A 24223-nucleotide genomic window follows, 5' to 3' on the forward strand; every position below is an offset into this window, starting at 1 on the left:
TTTACTAACTGTTAACTGTTACTAATCTTTCACAGAGACCGACGGTTACCTTTGTGACCTGCATGTCTGCTGATAGGCCTACATGAGAGGCACAAACTGGGGCACAATGCCGGCTGGATATTGGTTCACCATTTGGTCCAGACCAAAGTTTTTCAATAATGACGGATTATCATTAAATTTTGTACATACATTCATGGTCCCCAGAGAATAAATCCCACTAAAGCAGCTGAACACTCATTTATTCAAACTGGCCTTTGTCTCGCCTCATGCTGTCTATTGTCTGTTTTGTGCGTTTTTAAGGTCTTTTGTTTGTTTCTTTCTTTTTTCTTCTTCTTCTTCTTTTTTTTTTTTTTTTTTACTGTTTTTATAGTCTTATTTTTAACAATTTTACTCTTGTGAAGTACTTTGTGACTTTGCACTGTGAAAGGTTTTATACTAAAAAAAACTTTACTTACTGACTGACCTTTCCAGTAGCACCAATAGCAGGTCAAAGTTGTCACTTAACCTGTGAAATATCTCAACACGTACTCGATGGACTATATATCTTATACAAATATTCTTGGTCCCCAGAGGATGCAGCTCACTGACTTTGGATGTCCCCTGACTTTTGTTATAGCGCCATTGATTTTAGTTAAATGTTTCAACTATTGATGGATTTCCATGAAATTTGGCACATATTCATGTTCCCCTCAGGATGAACTGTAAGGTGATCTTCAGCACCATCATCAGTTTAAACTTTTAATTGGTCCAATAATTGGTTAATGACTAGCCTCAGCTTGTGTTCAGTGCTAATTATGTTAGCATGCTACCATGCTAAATTAATATAGTGAACATGGTAAACATTATATCTGTTTAACATCAGTCTCAGGGCCTCAGTCTTAGATTAAATCACCATTTTTTGTTTCTCAAGTGATCATATTTGTAAAAAGACCCTTTCCATTATTTTATTTATGAGAATAACTATTACTAACAAAGCAGGCACTTAGAGATGTAGATTGTCCTTAAAGTGCTAAGATTATTTTTGCAATATTGGCTTGGCAGTGGAGATAGGTTTCTGGAACTAGAACTAGCCAAAATCTCCTGGTGTGGTTAGTGGTTTGGTTTACATAAGGAGAACTTGCTTGTATTTGAGGTACATGTACAAGCACGCAAGTACTATATTCCTCCACTGTGCACTACATAAAGTAACCACTAGAGGACAGTGCTCAGCCATAACAACACAGGTAAGATGTTACCGTAGAACAGCTGTGCAGTAGGATGCAGCTGTGAGGTGGACAAAGTATAAAAAACACATATAAAGCCCAATATAATCCAGTAGTCCTGCAACAAATGCACATAAATTAAACTGTCAGGAGAGCCAGCCTTTGTTTTCAGAGGCATCGAGTCCTCTAAGTTAAGACAATACCTCATACAACTACCACGAAAATGACTCGGTGGAGTTAAGAGGCACTGTCAAAATATTCATTCATTTAGGCTTCGGTATAGCAACAATATGCCAAATTTAAATTTTGTATAATAGGATTAAATTCCTCCAATCTCACTATTCAATCATTCAAAAGCATAGTTTTGTTTTTTTAGCAAATGCTGATCAAAGCTAATATATACAGAGGAAGGAGGATATAAAAATAGGAGTAGCATTTTTGGTGATAGGCCCCATATTGAATCTATATAACTTGCAAAAATAGATATAATGATTTTGCCTTATGTGTTAATTATAAACAGGGTGGTAAAAAGCACAAATGACAAAACACTCCAGAGTCTGTTTGTTTGTTTTTATTGTGTTTGTGGAAGAAACAGCAGAAAAGTGATAAAGAAACTTAAATTTAACGACTACATCTGTAGATGAAGATTACTAGTTTATCTGATAACAGCATCAAGACCTTCAATGTAAAAATACAAACAACCAAATTCTTAATTTCAGAGACAAGAATCTGTGTTGGATACAAAATTCATAACTATAAATCACAACTACATCTCAACTAGAATATGCCCAAAATGATTTACAAGACTACAATATTTTTGGATTCTTATAATCTCACCACAGATTACATGAGCATAGAAAATAAAACAGTAGTCGATTACAGAATTACACTTACGGTGTTTAGTTTTTACTTATAACAATTCCCAGAACTATTTCCATTTAATTTTCCTTGTTTAGATGCATAATTAAACTTAATTTTTCCATTTATTCTAAGTAAAGGTTAGTAATTAAAGGCCTGCACCCTCAAACATTTAGAGATACCTGTTAGAAAATCAAAACGAAACTGTAGACGTGTGTGAATATGTGTTTGTGTGTTTATGTGTGTGTGAAGCATGGTGGTACATGCATGTTGTGTGTGTGTGCGTCCTCTCAGTGAGAGCTGTATCTGCTGTTATCTCTGGTCTCGGTCGTCTTTATCAGCAGTTTTGGAGCAGGAGAGCTGCTGTTAATGTGGTTGTAGCCATTAGTACTTTTAGTGCCTAGGGAGAGAGAGAGAGAGAGAGAGAGAGAGAGAGAGAGAGAGAGAGAGAGAGAGAGAGAGAGAGAGGGGCCAAACAAACACTTAAGTGAGTGAGAGGAGCAGATAGAAAGGTTAATCATTTAGTCTATAAATTGTTAAAAAAAAATTGAGAAAATGGCATTCACAGTTTCTCACAGCCTGCAGTGAAGTCATCAGTTTGCTTGTTTTGTCCGACCAATAATTCAAAACCTACAGAGTTTTTAATTCAGTCACATGACAAAGAAAGCAAAGAAAGCATTTTGAGAAGCTAAAACAACACAATATTTGGCCTTTTTGCTTGAAAGAGACAACAATTATTCAATTATCAAAACAGTTACTGATTAATTTTGTCTTTGATTGTTGCCGTTCTAGTGTCAGCCGAGTATTTGACATCACTGAAAACAGTGCAGGACATACAGTACAAAGGCAAACGGCTACTGAAATGTGTTTAAAAAATAGTCAAATGATCAAAATGGAGATCTGCAAAAATGATCTTTATGCTCCACTGAAGTATGGACAGTCTGCAGCTGCGCAAGCAACGTTCTTATCAGGACAGAACATACTTTACATCTTAAAGACGAACAGAAGAACTGTGAGGCCAAAACGCATGTATTAGGCTTCATTTGAGAGATAATATCTTGTAGTTTCTGGAAATGTGCTTGTTTAGCATGTGGCTAAAACACAAAAAAGTGTTTTTGGTCCTCGTCTATAATGAGTCATATTTGAATAACAATAACTAGGACATGCTCTATGCAAGAACTATGCAAATCACCACATACCCTCTAAATCTTGTCAACGACACCTGTATAAAATTCCAGACTTCTAGGCCTAACCTAATGGGAACTAGGGAGTTTTTAGTTTATGGTGTCACTGGTGTCCCCAGACCTCTCCAAAAAGCCTCCAAGTAGCCAAATTGTGCCGGTTGCTTTTACTCTTTACTGTGTGATGCTAAGCCGCTTACAACTGGCTTAAGTGGGTCTCTGGTGACCCTGTGGATGTTAAGAGGTTGAAAACATGTAACACGTAAGCTGCCAACTTGTCAAAGATGAATAAGATGTGCTGGTTGTGTGCTGCATCATTTAATTGTCCTGGTCACTATTAATGTTGTTTGCCTCGGCTTACAAAAACAAAAAAGTACAAAAGGCTTGTTTTAGATCATCTTTTTATCATTTTTGTTGTTGAAAGTAGAGAAGCAGACAGGAAATGATGATAAAGATGACATGCAATGGAGGTCGAAAGCCAGATTTGAGCCTGAAACATCCCAGTGTGTGTCCTATAGACCAGTAGGCCACTGTGGCTCTCAAAGAAAAGAAATATCAAACACTGGAATAAAAAATACAGTTTAAAAGAAATTCTCCACCTTTGCTATTTGTAATTTAAGCTCAATAGCAACATGTGCTTCTAGTGCAAGAGTGATGTTTATATGACTGAGTGTGAAGCCAGGATGTGGTTCAAGCATCTACACCTGGTTCAGGTTTGTCCTCCATGGTGTCTTCTAGCCGAGTTTAATACTTACTGTAGTTGGAGACGGCCTGGATGTTGAGGATCGACTGCTGTCCAAGTCTGCAGGAGAAGAGATACGAGGTTAGTTGGTATCATTTAATGGAGAGACATACAAGACATCATCACACCTTCCTCTTCCTTCCTCTCACCTGTCCTCCTCTCCTTCCAGCAGCTTCCTGTAGGTGGCGATCTCAATGTCCAGAGCCAGTTTCAGGTTCATCAGGTCCTACAGGCGAACAGGGAAATGCCAGAAAGGAGTTTTAGATAAGTTTGACTCCACATTACTGCACATTGAGAATATTATGCTGTATTCTCCCTGTTTCTGCCCGCCTCATCCCCTTCCCCACTGATGCCTGTTTCTCCCTCCAGGTCTCACCTGATACTCTCGGAGCTGTCTGGCCATGTCCTGTTTGGCTCTCTGCAGAGCGTCCTCCAGGTCTCTGGTCCGGGCTTTGGCTTCTTTCACAGCCAGCTCTCCACGCTCCTCCGCCTCAGCCAGCTGGTTCTCCAGACTGCCGCGCTGAGGGGGGACAGGGACAAGAAATCATCCATTCTGTATTGGACTAGTCTATATTTAATCATGTTTTTTATGTTTAGGATTTTATTTACTTTGTATTATTTTGTTTTTACTATAAAGCACTTGTTTTGAGTGATAGTAACTGAAGAAAATTGTATTGCTTTGGGTATAACACACCTGAAATAACTAGAAATAGACAAATATCTATATATGATCATCAGAATTGCAGCTTTGACACAAATAACTATAAACTTGTTAAAACTCCTGCCTTGTCTACAATATTTGAAGTTACCAATGAACAGAAATTGGAAATCAGAATTATGTACGTGATAGTTTTGCTCCTTTTTATGTTTTTCTTTTTTATGTTAAAGCAAAAAAATATATATAAATATTATAACCTGCAGAAATAATGCAATTTAAACAACCATAAATTAGTGGTCTCTTGCAATAAAGTATATTTTAAAAAAAGGAATGGTCTAAAAAAATAGTTTTTCATACTATTACTTTGTTTTGACTTTGGACTTTGGATCGCTTTACAGCACAAAACAGAAAGCGGACGCTGTTCATCTGGAGCAAACTGAAGCAAAAGTTTTAGTAAAAGAAAATAAACTCTATTGTCTCTTGTCGTTACCAGGATGTTAAGGGAGATGCAGGTATCTCCTAACATGATCTGTGTGTATTTCTGTACCTGCGCTTTGACGGCCTCTATCTCGCTCTGCAGGCGGCTGATAAGTCGGTTGACCTCGGCCACTTCTGCCTTCACAATGCGGAGCTCGTCTCCATACTGGCTGGCCTGCACCGACATTTGGTCGAACTACAGACAGAAGAATATCAAGCATTATCTGTCATACTGCTTGTAATCAGATACACCAGCTGCTGTATTTCTGACAAACTAGCTGAACTTGCTGTAACTTTAACACAAGCTGTCACCACCAGTAACCACAGGTGTCACCAAATCAACCAGTACTGCAATTTTATGGATTAAAACTTAAGTCTTCACCTTGCTCTTGTACCAGGCCTCCGCCTCCTCTCGGCTGCGGGCAGCGATCTCCTCGTACTGAGCTTTGACCTCAGCTACGATCTGCTCCATGTTCAGGCTGCGACTGTTGTCCATCTGAACCACCACTGAGGTATCTTTGATGCTGGCCTGCAGCTCACGCAACTCCTGGTCAGCAAATAAAATACAAGTGACAGTTAACAGCAGCAGACGCACGATATACCATCATGTGTGAGAGACAATTATAAATGATATTTTCAGACTCTACAGGACTAATTATTGGCTGGAAAACGTCAATTTTTGATCTTGTTTTGTGTCTCTCTTTTTTTCTCTCTTTCTTGAGCAGTTAAAAATATTTGTTGAAGACAACATGTGAATATGTGACTTTAAAATACAAAATTACACTTTCAGTTTAGTTGTAGTTGTTTGACTATTCATAAGCATTGCAACATTATAATTTTGAACAAAAAGGAGCAACAAAAATAATCTCATCCAGGTTGTGCAACATTAAACTGTCCACTACAGTAATGTTATAGAACTGAAAACATTTTGTGACTCTTTCAAGAGAAAAATCCTTTTAACATTATGAAATATATAAAATTGTGGCTGCATGAGTTCATGCTTCAAGCTATTCTACTGTTGGGGAGAACAATCCTGACATAAGAATATTATATTTGGAATATAATTTTCCATTTTCCTAATGGTCAGCACCAGCAGTGCTGTCACCTGCATTTATTTTGCTAACATAAATCTAGAAAATACATAATTAAACTGTCAGAAGCATGTTTAACAAAAGTAGGGCAATGGTGTGGTGGTCAGGTGCACTGCAACTTAAGAAAACATATGCAAATAAAAAAAACAAATGCCAATAAGGAAAAGTTCTTCCCCACTTTGACAACACATATGTTGCATTTTGAAAACATTTCAAACAAATAAAACACAAGAAAATTAAACATAAAGAAACACACTGCAAATAAAGAAATGTTGAAAGTTGAACACAAAAGTTGAACATAACTGAACTCAGTAACAACACAAATGTTTCTAGGCGACTCTAAAAACACTAGTAATTAGTAAAATGTTATGTGTATGGCCAACAATGTCAGAATCATGCAATCACAATATTACTGACTAAAATAAACTGTTAGCTCATTTTCCAGCATGTCCAGACATGTTTCTGTGAAGCTGCAGCGCCTTTAGCTCTTTAGGGGATAACATGAACAATGTTTAAGTGTTATTTTAAGGTTTTTCTGTAATACTGAAGGCTTCAAAGACGCCTGACAATAGACAACAACAACAACGACCAAAAAATGATTTCCGTTGGCTGATATAAATAACCTTTCAGAGGCCGCTGATGTTTGAAGTCGACTCTCCACTGAGTCTCGTCAGCGACAACAATGAACCGAAGGTCAGTCCGACTTTAACAGTTTCACAAGGAAATAACTGGATACCAAATGGGGAAAATGAATCAAGTGTGCAAATAAAGACATACAGGAAGATGACTGTTTTAATAAATCGTAAAAACTGTTTTCAGCGCCTCTGTGGTTCAAAGCATGAAGACGTTTCATTACCTCTTCGTAGACATTACGCAGGAAGTTGATTTCATCAGTCAGAGCTCCCACTTTATCCTCCAGATCTGCTTTCACCAGGTAGGCTGAGTCTACATCCTGAACACACAAGAGACACACAAAGAGACAAACCTGCATGTGTGAATGAAAATCTTTAATCTCACTGTTGCAGCCTCATTGTGTCGTGCTGAAGCAAAAGTTAAGACACAATAGAGAAGAGACAGAAACCTCTTTCATACATGCAACATGTTGGGGTTCAGTTATCTGGGAAAGGTTGTAATTTCTATCATTCACACACATCAGGTAAATTGTGGTAAGTTTTTCCCACATTTAGTCATTTAGTCTAACATTATCAGCATATTGTTTTGTAATTTGATGTATTTAGTGTGTTTTTTTCAATGAAATGTAAAGTGTCAAGTCAGATATGTCGACCATATTCCATATTACCTCTTTTACACTTCAATCTGAACGGCTTAGATATTAGCAAACTAACGTTAGCTTTCTCAGTTGGTTCATTCAGCTAGCTAACGCATCAGTTCCTCTCTGTAGCATGACATGCAACCAAAACCATCTGCTCAGCCAAGGTGAGTTTAAATGACCATCATCATATCATAACTCCTCATCTAAAACCTTGTCATTAAGAAATGTCTTTATTTTTAATCGCTGGCTAGCAATTTTAAGACCTAAAATTGGAATCTCGAGACAATAAAGGGTGGGGACCAACCTCTGTACTACAGTCAAGAAGTCAGATTTCTGAAAATCTTACAAGTTTCTGAGTTGGTAAATTGTCAGAGCATCTTATGTGGAAAAAAGACTCCAGCTCCTGTTCCCATGTGACACTGACAGGGAAAGTTACCAAAGCATTTATAGGTTTTTCATGCATGTGATTATGTAGAAAAGAGATAGAGAAGACGAGAAAGACAGGAGACAAGGGAAAAGGACAATGAAGTGGTTCATCTTACTCACCACACCTGTAACGTATGAATGAATATGACTGAATGTGTCTGTGTGTCTACTGACCTTCTTTAGGATAACAAAGTCATTCTCCAGGTTGTTTCTCTTGTTAATCTCCTCCTCGTATCTGGAGCAGAGACAAGACAGTGAGATGGAGGCCGTGTGTTTCAGTACACAATAATACTTATTAAGATGTCGGCTCACTGCCACAGTGACATTATTTACTTGTGTTTATAGTCCTCCACCAGGCCTTGCATGTTCCTCAGCTCCCCGTCCAGTTTGGTCTTGTCGTTGTTGACCAGGTCCATCTGGCGCCTCAGACCCGCCATGTAGGCCTCGAACAGGGGCTCCACGTTGGATCGGCCCACCCCCTGAACCTGCAGCAGCTCCAGTTTAGTCTCAAGCATCTTATTCTGCTGCTCCAGGAAACGCACCTGTGGAGGGAGGTGGGAAAGAATAAGAAAGACACTGCAGTTAGAGGGTTTTCATATACTATAACGCATCCTGTAGCAGCCATATTAGAGGTTTTGACACTATACATATGATCAATTTTGTGTTTAATGTTAGCTTGTTAACCATGGTTTCTGACCAAATAACCATTTTTGTCTCGTTAAAACTTAAATTAGCATAATTTGAACACTGGGTTTCAGAAAGAGTCCAGCAGGAACTGAAAGAAATGACATATGAAGCTTCCATCAGCGTGGTTAGCTTAGCAAAGACTACAAACAGAGGCAAACAGCTAGCCTGGCTCTGTCCAAGGGTAACAAAATCCACTTACCAGCACCTGTAATGCTTAATAACTAACATTTTATATCTTGTTTGTTTAATCTGTAAAAAAAAAAACTGAAGTGTAAATAACATGCTGTGGTTTTACGGGGGGAATATGCCAGACTTTTTGTTGGCTCAGCTTCTTATTTAGCATAAAAATATTGCTAAATTAATCTTATAACACAGTTATCTTATTTGCAAAACAACTAAAATATACAGTAGCTGCTAGTGTTGAAAACTTGGCTAATGGACACCAGTAAACATTGACATTGGTTGGTTTATTATTATCCAGCTGAGTGTTTGCCTAACCAACATGTGACAACATAACAAAACACAAAATAAATCTTAACAGAAGTTGTATCTTGATGCCGTTTCACTGGAATTTTGGTTTAGAGGTTTTAAAAAGACTTTTTCAAAACAAACTCAATTTGAAAACCAGAACTGTTCAATTGAATAACTGCTACACCATTGTTTCAATATGAAACATTCATTACTATGTTTATTAGTAATATTTGTCTCTGGATATCTGTCTTTATATTATCTAAAATATAACTGAACTAAAACAGGCCCCTGGCCAGTCTATACGTCATAACTCGATGTGTTAACCATACTTCATTTTTTAATTGTAAAATTTTATTCATATATTTATATCACCTGTCTTTTGTGGTAGCTGTATTTTCTCTTCCCTATTATTTTTTCATTGTTATGCACCATAACATCAGGGCAAATTTCTTGTATGTGCAAACTTACTTGGCAATAAACCTGTTTCTGATTCTGATGCTATTATCACGTGTTATTTACTCAGTAAACAGAACATGAAACGGTATTCTCTGAAGACAAAATCTGATGTTGAGAGTGAATACAAGTTGTGCTGTCATGTGACAACATTGCTCATTAGGTCTTTTTTGTTCTTATCAGTGAATAATGTCTTCCTTGGATAAAACAAAGAGAAGAAGCTGAACCATTCCAGCAGATAAGCAGCACAACATCAACACCTGACTGGGCTCCAGGTTTGTATCTGCACAGCTCGTGTTTCCTGCCTGCGGCCGGGTTTATCCACCATCCATTATACCTCCCGACACAAAGCCTGTGTTCTGTTCAGAGCAGAATAATCTCCCTCTGAGACACAACCACACCGTGTCTGACCTGATTTATCAGGTTACAACCCAACTCTATTGGGCGGAAATGGGACAGATAGCTGAGATATCCAGTGTCCCAATACCACTGATACAGAGTTTAAATGGCTGTTTAAATCCCAGATGCATTCAGTGCCGCGTTGGCTCTTTTTTTTTTAAGGTTTTAAGTCTCTTGTTTTTATCAATAGTTCAGGTCTAAGTGTGGGTTATCTGCAACAACCAGTATCAATAAATGCTATTACATTCCCAGTAATCTTGGGTCATTGACCTTCATTCAGATTTAAACTGGTTTATCATCCTACACCATATAAAACCTGCCCGCCTGTTGCATTGGACTAATTATTTCTCTGCATGAGGGAACAAGCTCGTTAATGTTTCAGTGCTGTTGGGGCCAGGTGGGGTTGGATTACACTGGTAGCTGCAGGGTCGGTTTATTAATCAGTTGACTTGACTTTGGCTTTTATCGGTTTTCGCATGTCATTATGCATAGCTGCAGTAGGAGAGGTGGTCACACTGCCACAAAAGCCAAAGATCAAATAAATTTATCAGCCAGGAAAATCCAGATAGTGTGTATGAATGAAGAACAAACTCCCTTCTTGTGTTTGATCCTTGCACCAAACAGATTATATCATTGAATAAGCAAACCTCACTTAGATTTTAAAAAAAGATCTCAGGTTGTCCTACCTTTCCTGCAGCTAAGAGCTCCTGTGACCCTGACAAGAGCAAACAAGGACTCTTTTGTGTGTCACCTATTAGCTGGGAAATTACGTCAACCATCTCTTTTACAGATGGACAAGCTTTCAAATGTTTGCTGGCAGGTTTCACAATATTTTGTCTTGTGGAACTGAAACTGATTTGGTGAGTGCGTTTTTCAGCAAAATATTTCAACACTTTGAAAATCTGATATAGATAATGAAACCCATGAGAGCATGTTTAATAAATAAAATCCAGATCAATTAATCGTTTTGTGACCAATCTTTGGGTGCTAAATCAGAATTTAACCCCATTTTTGCACTTTGACTGTAATTGAAGGATTTCCAGATGCTCAAAAGCAAAGTCTCTACAGGCAGTACAGATGGAAGGCAGTGAAATATACGGTAAAAATATGTTTGCCAAGTCATTTCGTCATTAAAACTTCTGCAAACCTCTTCTGCAATTTGCCACAACACTGCCAAAGTGGTGTAATCTTGCATAAATATACTGTAATAATCACTGCAGATTACATCAGTATAAATGTTTGACTTCTTTGTGATTTTATTTTATTTAAATCAGCACCCAGAAAGCTAAAAAGAAAAAAAGTTAATTTTGTACATTTGGACAAACGTATCTCCGTCTCTCTGCGCCTGAAGAGTGTCTCTGCTGATGTGAGAAGCCAACAATGCCTCTATTGTGAGAGTGTGTTACCTACTCCGTGAGAAAGCGGAGATGTTCCCTAAGTAGGGTATCAATGTCCTACATTATCACTGAGCCGGTCACTTCTTCTGTGGGAAATATGTGCCGCCTGTGTTCTTCAAGAGCCTCAACATGACTGTTATTAACGGCTCTTATTTTACTATTAGCCAGAAATCTTCCCCACACCTTTAAAATCTGTTTTAAATATCTAAACACAATGTAAAGTTGTAAGATTGTGCTATGATTGTGAGCTTGTGCAGGTCTCCATTAAGGTTAGCTTGTGTTCTTAACTCTGACTAATGTTCAATTCAGTTTAGTTAAGCCAGGTTAGCGTTTGCTAATGTAACAGCAACATTAGCAATGATGATTCATTTACAACCTGTCAAAGAAATTTTTTGTTGTTGCAGTTTTTATCTGGGTCTGATGGTTTCTGACAGAGCGTCCTGTTTCAGCTGGTAACATTCATTCATTCCATGTCTTTGACAGAGGATTCAAGGTCATAAAATTACCAAACCAAACCAAATGTAAAGGTAACATTTCAAGTTTGGTTTTCTCTCACAAAAAGTGAAGGTAACTAGACTCACTAAACCTCGGCTTAATGGCGATGACTAAATTTGGTGTAATGGCTCCCACAACGAAAGGACAATGTTGTCAGTAAATGTTCGTTTGGTAAATGAGGAAAGGTAAACAAATTACCAACCCACAACGTAACAACAATCTCGTAAGATGTGAAACTTACCAAAAAATTAGGGTATTTTGCTGGTTATTCATGTGTTGGATGGGAAGCCAGTGCTTTCAGGCTGATTTATAAATCGTACAAATGTTTTCTACAGACTTAAAGATGTTTAATTTCTGTAGAATATGTGTTTTGATGTTGAACATGTTTTATAAACCACATCAAAATTGTATCCTTAATTTTTTCAATTCAAATAAGTGGCAGATGTTGAAAGGTCATTCATGCCTTTTTTTAAAAATCCAGTGAATACAACTTTATACAATGACTGAAAATAGAGTGAAACTGGAATTTTTATAATAAAAATTTCCCAAATACAAATGTGACATCTTCAAATTGCTTCTTTTGTCTGACCAACACTTGAAGGTAATCAACGATATAAAACAGAGAAAAGCAGCAAATTCACATATCTTATAGTCTGGAACCACAGAATATGAAAAATTCAAAGATTTATTTCTATCAAATTATCAAAATAGCTGCAGATAATTTTTTGTAATTGATTCATCTTCATCTCTAGTCCCTTTACCTTATCTATGAAGGATGCAAAGCGGTTGTTGAGACTCTTGATCTGCTCCTTTTCATGGGCTCGGCTCATGGACAGGCTGGGGTCGATCTCCAGGTTGAGGGGGGCCAGCAGGCTCTTGTTGACCGACAGGGACGCCAGCGGGGTGCCGAGGCCATGGTGATGCCCGTTGGTGCCCGCGTACAGAGAGCTGCTGCTCAGGGAGATGCCGCTGAAACCCCCCTGAACTGGACCGAAACCACTCAGCCTCCTCGACCCACTGCTGCTCCGGACAGAGTTACTGGAGCTGATTCGCTTGGTACGACTCAGACTCATGATGGAGAGAGAAGAAGAGGTGCAGAGATGAAGGGAGAGGATGTAGAAGAAGAAGCAGAGGAGAAGGTAGTGGAAGGACTGAGATATAGCTAGAAGAAGGAGAGATTAGGGAAACAAGAGGAAGAAAAAAGCAGTTTACAATGAAATGCAGATTATTAAATAAATGAATAAAATAATAAAACTTTATAAAAAACAGAAAACTTGCAAAAAAACAAGCTGGGCTGAGCAGAGAATCAACGACAGAGAAGGAAAGTGAACAGGTGAGTGCGGGATGTCCGAGCACAGTGAGGCGTCTCAGGTGTTTTTTAAACCTCCCGAAGGTGGGAGTCAGAAGAGGAGGAGAGAAGCTGTGGTGTCAAATATCTTGTTATGTGTTTCAGGTTTTTAGGGGAAATTGTGGCAGAAATAAGTTAGTTGAAAGGTGCTGGTGGACAAAAATTCACCTTTTGCTCCCTAAAATGTAACTTCTAATTTATAACCAGTAAAACAGTTGTAACTTTATTTGAGACCTGACAACAAACTGGATACTGTGGAGCAGTGGTGGGAAATTACATTAAGTACTGTACTTAAGTACAATTTTGAGGTACTTTTTTTTTTTTTTTACAGATAACATCAAGATATGTTTTAAGACATATGAAAATACACTTTGAGTAATAATGTGTGTAATTTTTTTCCCCCTACAAAAGAGGGGAACAGCTTATGTCAAGTCTCCATATTTAGCATTTATAAGCAGTATATAAACATTTAATACATGTTTATAACACACTATAATGTAGTTGTAAGCAGATATAAATGTTTATTAATGTATTTGTCAACAATTATATCTCACCCATAACTGGAAGCTGCTGTATAAACAGATAATAAATGATGATATAGTAAAACACAGTTGTGATAATATAAAATATATTTTCATACAAGAGGTTGAATGATTGTGGACAGGTACTGTACATTAATAAACATTTAAAATGTCTTTATATCTGCTTAAAACTACATTATAGTGTTATAAACCATTAAATGTCTCTATGCTGCTCTAAAATGTTGAATAGGTGGACTTACAGTAAACTGTTTTTGGTGGACAAAACATTTCAGACAAATTTTTATTAAAAGAATAATCAAAGTATTTTTGATCATCCTGAAGATACGATATGTGAATGCACTCATTTACTATATATTTAGATTTTTAAAAAATCCTAACTTAAAGACTCTGAAATCTTATTTTCTCAATCAACTTCAATTACCTCATTAAAAATTCCTAAAATTAGTGTATGAAAATGGGAATATTTTAAATTTCGAAAGTTTAACTTCTGGACACAAGATGTCTCCATCTTCACTGTAAGGTTCATTATCAGTGTTTGTTCACTGGAGGCTTCAAGTTTCAACATCACACTTGTGTAAGTTGCATACTAGACGTTGATTGGATCCAAACTAGTTTTGATGTCACAACTCATGCTTGTTGGTACACAAGTTAAACTCAAACTGCGGATGAATGTGAAAACAAACTCTGCACAGAGAAAAGAACAACATCCGTCTGAAGGAACAAGAGTAAAAACATGTTTTTGAGTGGAAGGAGACTTTAACTACAATGTTTAAAATAAAAGTCTGCTTTATTTATTAAAACTGTTACACATAGGCAAAGCTTTAGCAGTTTCTAAATCTTTTCAACTTTACATTCAGTCATGAAATACAATAGAAATGTTTTTGTTTTTCATACATAAAGATATAAAAAATATCATGACTGTCATTGACTACTGAAGAAAGATTTATGATATACAATAAACATCCTTTATCTTTTAATCTTTAGCTGTATTCTGACTGATATTTCCATTTAATACTGGTGTCTGTAAACTACATTTGTTTTGTTTTTTTCTTTTATTAAAATCTCGTTGCTACATACATTCATCTGGATTATCGATTATTATAAAAAATAGACTTGTCACAAGCACTGACCACCTTAAAAGTGACAATAAAGTCACAATTTACACAATTTTTACATCTTTAAGTATATAGAATAGTTACAGTCACCTATGAAGACGGAGGCAGTGTGTGGAAAGATTTCAGCTTTAAGAAGCCAAATCATTTTAAGCAGTGCGAGTTAAAACTCTAGTAATGCGACTTTTAGATGATTTATTGATGCAAGATCTTGAAATTCAATCTGCTCAACTGATATCAAGATATCGAGATATCATTTGCAGAGACGTTGTCTCTTGGCTGGCGTGTTTTTTGACTGTGTTGACTTCTTTTTGGTTGTCGTACTCCTCTTCTTCCTTCCTGCTGGCTCAGCCTTCTTCTTCTTTGGTTCTGTAAGAGAAGGAGCTGCCCTCTTTTGTCTCGGTGCTTTGTGTTTCTGATCCATCTTCAGCTCCACCTCCACGGGGTAGTGATCGCTGATACTGAGAGTCTTAGAAAAGCAGATTAATTTGAGTAATGACACCAGTGTTCTTCCTTTAAAATACATTAAATTGTCAGTCATTTCTATTTTCTATTAAGAAGTTTGAAGCTGTACTTATTAACACAAACATGTCTTACTGTTTCATCAGTCAGGTTGAACTCTTGCTGGTAGTTGAAAGACTTGGCTGATCCGGGGATGATGGCGTCCAGCATGGTCTGTCCGTACACCACGATCCTGTTTGCAAGAAAATACATCACTATCTTTTAAAAACTACAAAGTACTTAAACAACACAAAAATCTACTCGGATGATAATGCTAATATCAATCAGCTCAAGATCCTAACAATTTTTAACATAAACAAATACCAAACTTGTGTTTTTATTTTTAAAATTTTGTATCAGCCTGCTTCACTTCCCTTGTAAAGCCACGACTAATAATACAAGACATGCCAAATGTTTACACCTCCCAATATTCTATACTGGGCACTGTCAATTCTCTATTAGATACAGGGGGGCTCAGCTGTGGAACAGTTATATTCAAATTGCATTTCAGTCTACTTCTCTCAAGAATTTCAAAACAAGCTCAGGACCTGTCTGATGAACCAAACTTAACCATTCGAACTGATCATATCTGATTATAATTGGCCTTTTTCTCACACATTACACCAAAACACACACACACACCCTCATTACATTATTTTATCTGTTTTGTGTCTTTGCTTGGTTTTTTGCTGCCTACTTTATGTTTGCTTTTGATTCTGTGGTTGCTTGTTTTTTTTGTTTTTTTTTTTGTGGATCACATGACTTTTGTATTTGCTTATAATGTGTAATGAGGTGAGATTACTACCATAAGCCTCTAGGGGTTTTTTTTTTTCTAAATCTCACCTGCACAATTTGGTTCTTTTCTTTCATTGTTGTGTTTATGCTGCTTTGTTTTTACTGTGCAAATTAAAACATTTTAATAAAAAAAAAAGAGAAAAATGTGTGTTTTACCTGTCGTAGGTGTTGTCATTATAGTTACTACTCGTGGTGTCGACGTCATCAGCTATCAGCCAATGATAAGGAGCAGGGCGGATGCGGATCGTTTCCAACTTCCTCTTGGAGAGATAGCGTCCATCTGCATTAAAGTCCCCCAAAATCATAATATTCTGGAAAAGAAATAAAATTAATATCATTAGCAGTTATGACAAAGAAAAACCTATATGTACATATCTGTTTAGGCACTTTTTACTTTAATTATAAAGTAATCAAAGATGTAAACATGAAATTATTCTATAAATTACTAAAGTCGGCTTACATCCCAGTAACAACATAATCAATTTAAATACATAGTAAATAATAATAATAATAAATAAGTAGTGTGTGTCAAAGAATACATCATGTCAGTTCCCTTATTTGATTGTTCCTCCTCCTTCAGTCCCAAAGTGGGGAGAGAAGTGAGGAATGAAAATGAAACTAACCAGAGACCAATAAAGTTCACAGTCTTGGTCTTTTTTTATCACACTCACAGCAACATTTACATACTGTGCACCTAATCATGGAAATGTAAAACAGCCACAAACTGTCAGAGAGCAGAACAGTTTGCAATGTTGAAGTGAAAGTTCAAAGGAAACACGAGCTGTAGTCGGCTGTATTGATTGAAACAGAAACCACATCGCGTGCGGGACGGACGACTGAAAAACGCAGCTGAGACACTTCTCGTGCAGACAAACTGTTAAAGGTGCCACTATTTTTGACAGAGCTTGGCACGGGGTTTCCCCCTGTCTCCAGTCTCTGTGCTGAGCTTTCTTCTCATCTGATGCTCCACCAGAAAGCTAATAAGCATATTTCCCAAAATGTTGAACTTTTTCTTTTAAACAGTGTTTGTTGTGTTGTCGTACCTGCAACACTTTATGACACCAGGAGTTCAAAATCTTTCTCTTATCAGCTAAAACTGGTTTCCAAACTGCTTTAGATTTGTTTTACATGCTATAAAACTGTAAGGCTGGTTACTCTTAGCATTAACTGTTAACTTGATAGTTACTGCATCAAAAGTACTGTTACGGTGTATCATCCCACTAATCTAAACAATTACTAACACTACAGGAAAGATGTACACTGTTATGTAGTTCCCAAAAATAAAGATTGCTGTTGATTAAATCCCAACAAACATAACTCGCCAAACCAAATCGTCGTAAAAATAAACATTCAGTGTAACAGCTGGAAAAGCATCTCCTCAGCTTCAGGCAGTAAATTCTGAGTCAGACATGCAACAAATCCAATTATTAATTTATATGACACAAACTATCCAACCTACATCAGTTTTCCACTTCTCCCTGATGACGTTGACCACGTCGTGCAACTCGTCGAGCTCCTTCATCGAGTCGTCTGGCTTGGTGTGGACTGGGATCAGAACCAGGTCTTTCACAACTGGAACGATACACAGCTACAGAACACTGATACACCCTAAAAACCACAGCTAAATAAACACATTGAAACACACGCGTACCTGTAGTTGGACAGCTGAGGCGCAGGATAAACGGCTCTCTGGCGAAGGCATCTTCATCTCCAAGTTGATTATCTTCATACTGGTAAGTGGCCGTCAGCGTCACCTCATCCTCTCTGAGACACACATACAAACACACACAGATGTGATAAGACATTGATGTGTTTGTATGGACGACTGTATGTGAAATCTATAAGAACTTACAGAAACATGTTTGATAAACAACACTTGGATTTTTCTCAGACTTAAAACCCTGTATCAGGACTAACATAATGATTCCATGATGGGTTTTAATTTCTGAGTGAGCTACTGTCTGGACCTCGACTCTCCCACCTGTAGAAACAAACAAACTGCTCCTTGTAGGTGTCTCTTCCCAGCTGGGAGCTGGCGGTCATGGTGTAGAGACTCTTTTTCTTTTTGTCACTGCTGACAGAAACAGAAACAACATTACAGGAAACCAGAACTGTTGCACTGTAACACTCACTTACACACTTAAATGCATTTTCTGTGTAGTTAATTATAATTGACTACACAGAAAATGCATTTCTGTGTAGACATATTCTGCACATTTCCATATATTTATATTCGGGGGTTCCACTGGAATATCTTTGCATGATTTACAGTTAAAAAAACTCACTCCTTATTTATCTTATACTGGCTCTTTATTCAGCCCCTCAGTTCAGCCTCTGTCTGAAACAGGCAGTTTTAGCTCCTGTCTCTTTAAGGCCCTGCTCCCGATGAGCCCACTCTGCTCTGATTGGTCAGCTTCAGGAAGCTTCCTCCAGCTCCAGAGGCTACGTCAACAAACCATGAAACAAACTATAGTTGTAATATATATCAGGTCGTAGGCAGGGCCAGCCCTGAATATGTTGGTGCCTTAAGCGAGATTTTAGACTGAAGCCTCAAAATATTTAGATCAGAGCCCCCAAAAAGGCGCATCCTCCAGTTCAAGAACTTCAGATATGAATTCACACTAAAATCAACCACAATGGTACTTCAAGCACAGACAAAGTCCTCCCAGTCCAGGCCAGCTGTTAGGAATTATGGACTGGGGTGGACAAAGTTTTGGGCCCCTCATCCACACCCACCTACCCTTAGCTTTAATACCAACATGGGCAATTGGGTATTAGCCTTGTAGTGACACAGACGGAGTCTCTAACAACCATTTCCAAATCCAGTGTTATAGACCTAATCCAGGTCATGCTCTGTGTTGCATACATATACTCAATATGATTATAAAGAACAAAAGGTCAAGTCAGTTATTTCAAAAGACAGAGAAAATTTTTCTTTCAAATTAGACTGTGACAAAAAGGAAAGTGGGGGTCAAGGTGTCATTCAGTGAGTGTTTGGTGGTCGTTGTGCAAAAACTGACTGAACAGTAAGGCTTTGGAAAATTAAACCAGATGAAAACTCATGTAAGTTAAAGGGGAAAAAAGACATGAAAAACATTAAGAAAGGAGAAAATGTATGTATTTCCAAAAGAGGTATAAAAGTACACCTGTTGGTAAGAAAAAAACACAAAAATCCCACTTCTCACTCATTTGGCGCCTCTTCCCTCAATTGGTGCCCTAGGCAACTGCCTATGTGGCCTACGCCACGGGCCAGTCACGCTCGTAGGCAGGGTAGTTCCTGCCAGTGTGTTTATAGTGAGTCTGTTAGAGTCACTACAAGTGTTTCGTTAGCTCAGTTTAACCTGCAGGAGTTTCCGAAGGCTCTTGTAACACGTTTCTCTGCCACAGAGGAAAGAAATTATGCACAAATGTGGGGTTTATGTTGTGCTTTAAGAAAGGAAAGGCCTCCAGGATGAGGACTGTCTTCCTCTTGGATTAATAGTATCTAAGGGAAACTTCCCCAACAGGATGAGTGTGAAAGTGTGTTGTATCTTCAAAAAGTCTTTTTTCAATAAGAGGTGTTGGAAAGGGGTCGTCGTCTCATAATCACAGTTCTTACATTCAGGCCATTTACGTAATTGTCATTTAACATACATTTTTCATTTAATTATGACAAAGTAACTGCATACATATACAAATAACAATGCAAATAACCATTTATATTAAATTTAACTTTATTTCATAGCTTAGGCATTTTAAAACTTCCATATCTGATAGACTTCCACACTCCTGTAGTAAGTAAACACTTGACTACTTGCAAATACTACAAGTGTGAGGAGTGTACAGATAACTGTAAGTTCAGATGCTGTTAAAAATCATATTGTGGAAAATAGAAAATGAGATCAAGTTTGACATTTTTTTTCAAATGTGTCTTTAAAACACACTTTGCAGCGCAGAAAACTCACCCGGTGTTGTTGAGTTCTTGAAGTAACTTCTCCATGGCCTCACCGCTCTTATCCATCACCTCCAGTATCACCACCACACTGTACTGGGACATGATCTGGAACATGTTGTTTATGAACATACGGTATTAGTAAAGGCAACAAACCAGGAGGGCATTTAGATGATAAAATTTAGCTGTGGGAGATTAATTTAGACAGGACACATCACATATTGATAAAATGATTATCAAGGCGTTACCTTGGTGAGATAGTGGACGACAGTCTTGTCTGTGACCTTCTTCGTCCCCAGGTTCTTGCAATTGAAGGCTGCTATCTTCATTTTGACTTTTTTTTTTTTTTTTAAAAAAGATGATGAAAGATGTTTTAGATAAGTATTTCCCAACCTTTTTGGCCTGTGACAGAATTTTGTAACAACAATTTTGTATGGGTTTTTTTTCTGTATCCTATCCTGTCCCGTCATCTCACAACCCCTCTGAATATCCAGCCAACCCCCAGGTTGTGAACCACTGTTTTAGAGGATGAATATGAAGGACATGCAGCTCATACTGTGGATAAAAACAAAGCCGATAGAGGAAGAAAAGGGAGAGCTGCAGCAGAAAAAGAAGAAACTGAGGTTGATGAAGTGTGACAAGTTAAAATAAAGGAAACACTGTGGTTGATCATTTTGTTGGAAACAAACATGTCAGCTGGCGGTCAGCTGTCTTGCTCCACTTGAGCAGTTACAGTTTATTTTTATGGACTTGCGATATCAGATACAGCAAACAGCACAGAGGTAATAGAGGAGATAATAGGGAGGGGAGGTAATAAACTTAACAGTTAGTTTGATATCTGATGAATAATTAACACAAATCAAATTGAGAAGTTATATGAATGATGTGACTTTTCTCTGTATTTTCTTTCACTGTCACTGTCACTGTCTATAAAGAGTTTTTGAAACCTTTATGATGCTTTAGAAACATCACTTTGCACTTTGGAATATGTTGCTTACAATACTTTTTCAAATCAAACCTTTGAGTTTTTCACTTTTTTACACACTATAATGATGATGATAATACAGCAGGCTGAACTGTTATGACTCCCAAAACCTTAATGCTTCATATATCACACTTAAAATGGTCAGCGCCTGCTTCTGTCACTAACAATGTACATTTAAAAGCAACATTACGTTATAAAATTGAGTTTTGGAAGTTTGCTTCACATCATTCTGCATCCACAATAATGCTGCTGCAGTGTCACACAAACATTCATTTCATTTTGCAGCCGTTATCATGAAAATGTATATGTTTGCCAAAGTATTCAGTTTTCTGCAAGAGGGATTTACTTGAATACTGTCACAGTTAGTAGATGTTTCCTTTAATCAGGTGTCATAAAGTGTAAAATTGCACAAAAAAAAGAGCAAAAAAGCAATTAATTAGTTTCAGTGCTGGAGAGAAGTTTGCAGTTAATAAATGTAGGAAAGTAAAGCAAACAAAAGAATGACTCACCGGTCTGGTTGACTTAAGCAGAATGATAGAGTTAAACAGTAAGTGGCTGCTTTATCTATCTAACCTCCAAGAAACAGGAAGTGTCTGTCGGCCACAAACCTAGTGCAGGCACATACACAGACACAGACACACATACTCACATGACAAGTATATTCTGTCGATGCATGCAAACCATTACAGATCCCACACTCACTATCTTTTATCTGAGCCAGTAAGCACTTCCTTTCTGTAAGTATGTTCTGCTTTCATCACACACACCACGCTGCTCTGTCACCTGTCTGCTAAAAGAAAAGATATTATTTGACAAGTATCATCAAAATAAAAAATGTAATCCTTCATGAAAAATAAAGACATTTCCCAACATTTTGTAAAATATACTAATTTGCTTTCTTTCTGGGAGTGAGCTGAGAAGATCGATATCAGACTCATGAGCTGCAGTCAGAATGTTTTTAGCCTAGCGTAGCATGAAGACTGGAAGCAGAAGTTAACAGCTAGCCTGGCTCTGTCCAAAGATTAAAAATACCTCCAAACTTTGTTACTACCATTGATTGTATATAAATATGGATATATAATATGAATGATATGGACGTCATGACGGCTCCCCAAAAGTGAAGCCAAAACATCTTCATCGCCCCCTGGTGGCTAGCTGCAGTATAGGTCATAAATCCTCCTCAATGTTAGCAGACATCAGCTAAACTAAAACACCAAAGTACACGTCAAGTAAATATTTCCCAAAGATGGTTTCTGTCATTTTAGGTCATTCTCATCACGCTGATGCTTGTTCAGGTGCTAATTTTTCTGATAAGTTTGTTTTTGATGATATAAAAAGGGGGTGTGATGTCATGATCAACAGCTGTTACAGATAGTATACGGAAGTGGGTGACTGCAATGATGTGGCACTGCTGGCCTTCTTCTGACCCGGACAAAATGGATGTGAGCCTGAAATTAAAGGAATTTAAAATAGCAAATATGGCACAAATATCCCAAATAAAATGTGGGCCTTTTTTAGTAAAGATATGGTGATTTTAGGTATGTGTATTCTGGATGTGGGCCAGTTCTGGTTTATCTAGTTTGTTCTTGGTTGATATACGGCTTGTTTGTGGCCCAGATCTGGGGAACAGGAGTGGACCACCCAAGTGCCGTCATTCCACATGGTATGAGAGCCGGATGAAAGTCCCGAAAGTATTAGGTATGGGTTGGATCTGGGCCACAGCAATTTTGCGATCTGGGCTGGGACTCTGGCTCCCAATGATGTAACACAAGCAAGATGGCAGCTCCCAGAAAAGAGATATTTTGGCTTCACTTTTGAATAGCGGTAGGAAGTGGAGACACAATATCCATATTTATATACAGTAAATGGTTCCTACCTAGTACCAAGTCCCTACAATTACTTCTAAAGCTCACTAATTAACACATTAAATCTCATTAGCTCAGCCCATACATATATAGAAACAGTCTACAGCCTTGCTATTGGCTCTGTGAGACTGTTCTTCACTTCTTCAGACAACTTCCTACTTGAAAAAGTCTGATGGGGCGGCTCTCGAAGTCGGAGCTCCGGCTGGGAAACTCGGACCAAGAGGAGCAGGTTTCGAACGGTGTTGAATGAATAAAACAAATGAATAAAATGCTCAAAATGAAGACATGTTATCAAGAGCTCTCGGGCAGAGGGTGAATATTAATGGACTTTGTAGTAAATAGGGAGTGATTTTGGACACAGCCTAAGATGGTGAACATACCTGTTAGTGTAATGCTGGTGTAAGTTAGCAGTCATGAGTAAGTTAAAGCACAGGGACAACGTCATCAGAGGAACGTGTGAACTTTAATGTCCGTCCAAAAACAGCACAGGACCCTAGAACACCAACAACAAACTTGATACATCACTTAACTAAACTATCATAAAAACCACAGACAAGATGCATAATGTAGATAAAGGATATATGTAACTGACAAATCTTGAACCACCAATCAAATCATGGAAACCATCTCAACAACAACACCAAAATACGATAATCTACAAAAGAAACCCTCAGAAAAAAAAATCTCATCTTACATTAGCATTGTCACTGTGAGCATGTTAGTATGCTGATGCTAGCGGTGTTTTTACTTTTTACATAAAACTGTTTTCAGTTTAATCTGAGAATAATATCTAATACATTGCTATGTTAAAAATTTGTAATACTAAAGCAAATGGTGAGTAAACTGATCTACAATTTTCATCAAACAATCATCACTGTTAGCAAAAGATTATAATTTTTGCATGGACATATTTATTTAAACTTGTTTTCGTAACATATCCTAACATAGGGTAGACTGTGACTGTCATATACAGTTCTTCAGTAATTTGAAGACTACTCCCCTTAACGTGTTACTTACTTATTCGTTATATACCTTGTTATTTGTCTCATGTTGCTTTGAAACTTTACATTTCATTCTCTTTCAATCTCTTTTCTACTTGATGAAATATGTTATTTAGCATTCAACTGAATGTGTTTTGATGTTGATGTATGAATTTGATATATTGTCTCTCATCACTTGAGCATCATGTCAGGTAAAAACAATTTGAATGACAAAGAGAGCACAAAATCATGTTTTCATGATTGGTTCATTTCAGAAAAGCCTAAGCAACAAGCATGATGAGTAACTGTGCACTCACACCCAAAGATTAATAAGTGACAAGAGCAGTCGTTCAT

The 24223-nt window shown here is 37.5% G+C and overlaps 2 protein-coding genes and 2 long non-coding RNA genes across 9 annotated transcripts; 2 read left to right on the forward strand and 2 right to left on the reverse strand.

The window, feature by feature from the left end:
- Positions 1-1758: 1758 nt before the first annotated feature.
- si:dkey-222f2.1 (keratin, type II cytoskeletal 8) lies at positions 1759-13348 on the reverse strand. 3 transcript variants are annotated; one of them, XM_042402003.1, is made up of 10 exons: positions 12572-13348; positions 8242-8450; positions 8083-8143; positions 7066-7161; positions 5501-5665; positions 5189-5314; positions 4360-4503; positions 4133-4209; positions 3997-4043; positions 1759-2460 (listed from the first exon to the last, which is right to left on the reverse strand). In XM_042402003.1, exons 1-10 carry the CDS (start codon positions 12881-12883, stop codon positions 2351-2353), a joined length of 1347 nt encoding a protein of 448 aa, XP_042257937.1. In that variant the 5' UTR covers positions 12884-13348; the 3' UTR covers positions 1759-2350. The 3 variants fall into 3 exon arrangements, with proteins under 3 accessions (XP_042257937.1, XP_042257945.1, XP_042257953.1); XM_042402011.1 differs by lacking the exon at positions 12572-13348 and adding an exon at positions 10605-12121; XM_042402019.1 differs by lacking the exon at positions 12572-13348 and adding an exon at positions 8795-9682.
- Positions 6821-8338, forward strand: LOC121889799. Its single transcript, XR_006093616.1, has 4 exons — positions 6821-6902; positions 7029-7143; positions 7235-7365; positions 8254-8338. It is a non-coding gene; the product is annotated as an uncharacterized LOC121889799 (long non-coding RNA).
- Positions 8387-16001, forward strand: LOC121889805. The gene is made up of 3 exons (XR_006093629.1): positions 8387-8462; positions 9703-9794; positions 15421-16001. It is a non-coding gene; the product is annotated as an uncharacterized LOC121889805 (long non-coding RNA).
- LOC121889787 (deoxyribonuclease-1-like) lies at positions 14492-22126 on the reverse strand. 4 transcript variants are annotated; one of them, XM_042402037.1, is made up of 9 exons: positions 21727-22126; positions 20288-20373; positions 20053-20147; positions 18090-18182; positions 17760-17872; positions 17568-17680; positions 16265-16419; positions 15410-15506; positions 14492-15281 (listed from the first exon to the last, which is right to left on the reverse strand). In XM_042402037.1, the coding sequence occupies exons 2-9, from the start codon at positions 20366-20368 to the stop codon at positions 15066-15068; spliced, it is 963 nt and encodes a 320-aa protein (XP_042257971.1). In that variant the 5' UTR covers positions 20369-20373; positions 21727-22126; the 3' UTR covers positions 14492-15065. The 4 variants fall into 4 exon arrangements, with proteins under 4 accessions (XP_042257971.1, XP_042257969.1, XP_042257968.1 ...); XM_042402035.1 differs by having other exon boundaries at positions 21534-22126; XM_042402034.1 differs by lacking the exon at positions 21727-22126 and having other exon boundaries at positions 18090-18179; positions 20288-20764.
- Positions 22127-24223: the final 2097 nt, after the last annotated feature.

The sequence above is a fragment of the Thunnus maccoyii genome, chromosome 3 (assembly GCF_910596095.1).
Source record: "Thunnus maccoyii chromosome 3, fThuMac1.1, whole genome shotgun sequence".
In the NCBI taxonomy this organism is placed as follows: domain Eukaryota; kingdom Metazoa; phylum Chordata; class Actinopteri; order Scombriformes; family Scombridae; genus Thunnus; species Thunnus maccoyii.

Bases quoted from the DNA above. Each gene is read 5' to 3' on its own strand.
- LOC121889787 (XM_042402028.1), bottom strand. From the start codon at position 20,509: ATGACGGGACAGGATAGGATACAGAAAAAAAACCCATACAAAATTGTT. The intron at 18,183-20,052 runs GTGAGTTTTCTG...TGTTTCTGTCAG, and splicing joins CAAGAACTCAACAACACCGG to CAGTGACAAAAAGAAAAAGA. The intron at 17,873-18,089 runs GTGGGAGAGTCG...TGTGTGTCTCAG, and splicing joins CAGTTTGTTTGTTTCTACAG to AGAGGATGAGGTGACGCTGA.
- si:dkey-222f2.1 (XM_042402003.1), bottom strand. From the start codon at position 12,883: ATGAGTCTGAGTCGTACCAAGCGAATCAGCTCCAGTAACTCTGTCCGG. The intron at 5,666-7,065 runs GTAATGAAACGT...TTTGCTGACCAG, and splicing joins TGCGTAATGTCTACGAAGAG to GAGTTGCGTGAGCTGCAGGC. The intron at 5,315-5,500 runs GTGAAGACTTAA...TTCTGTCTGTAG, and splicing joins AGGCCTGGTACAAGAGCAAG to TTCGACCAAATGTCGGTGCA.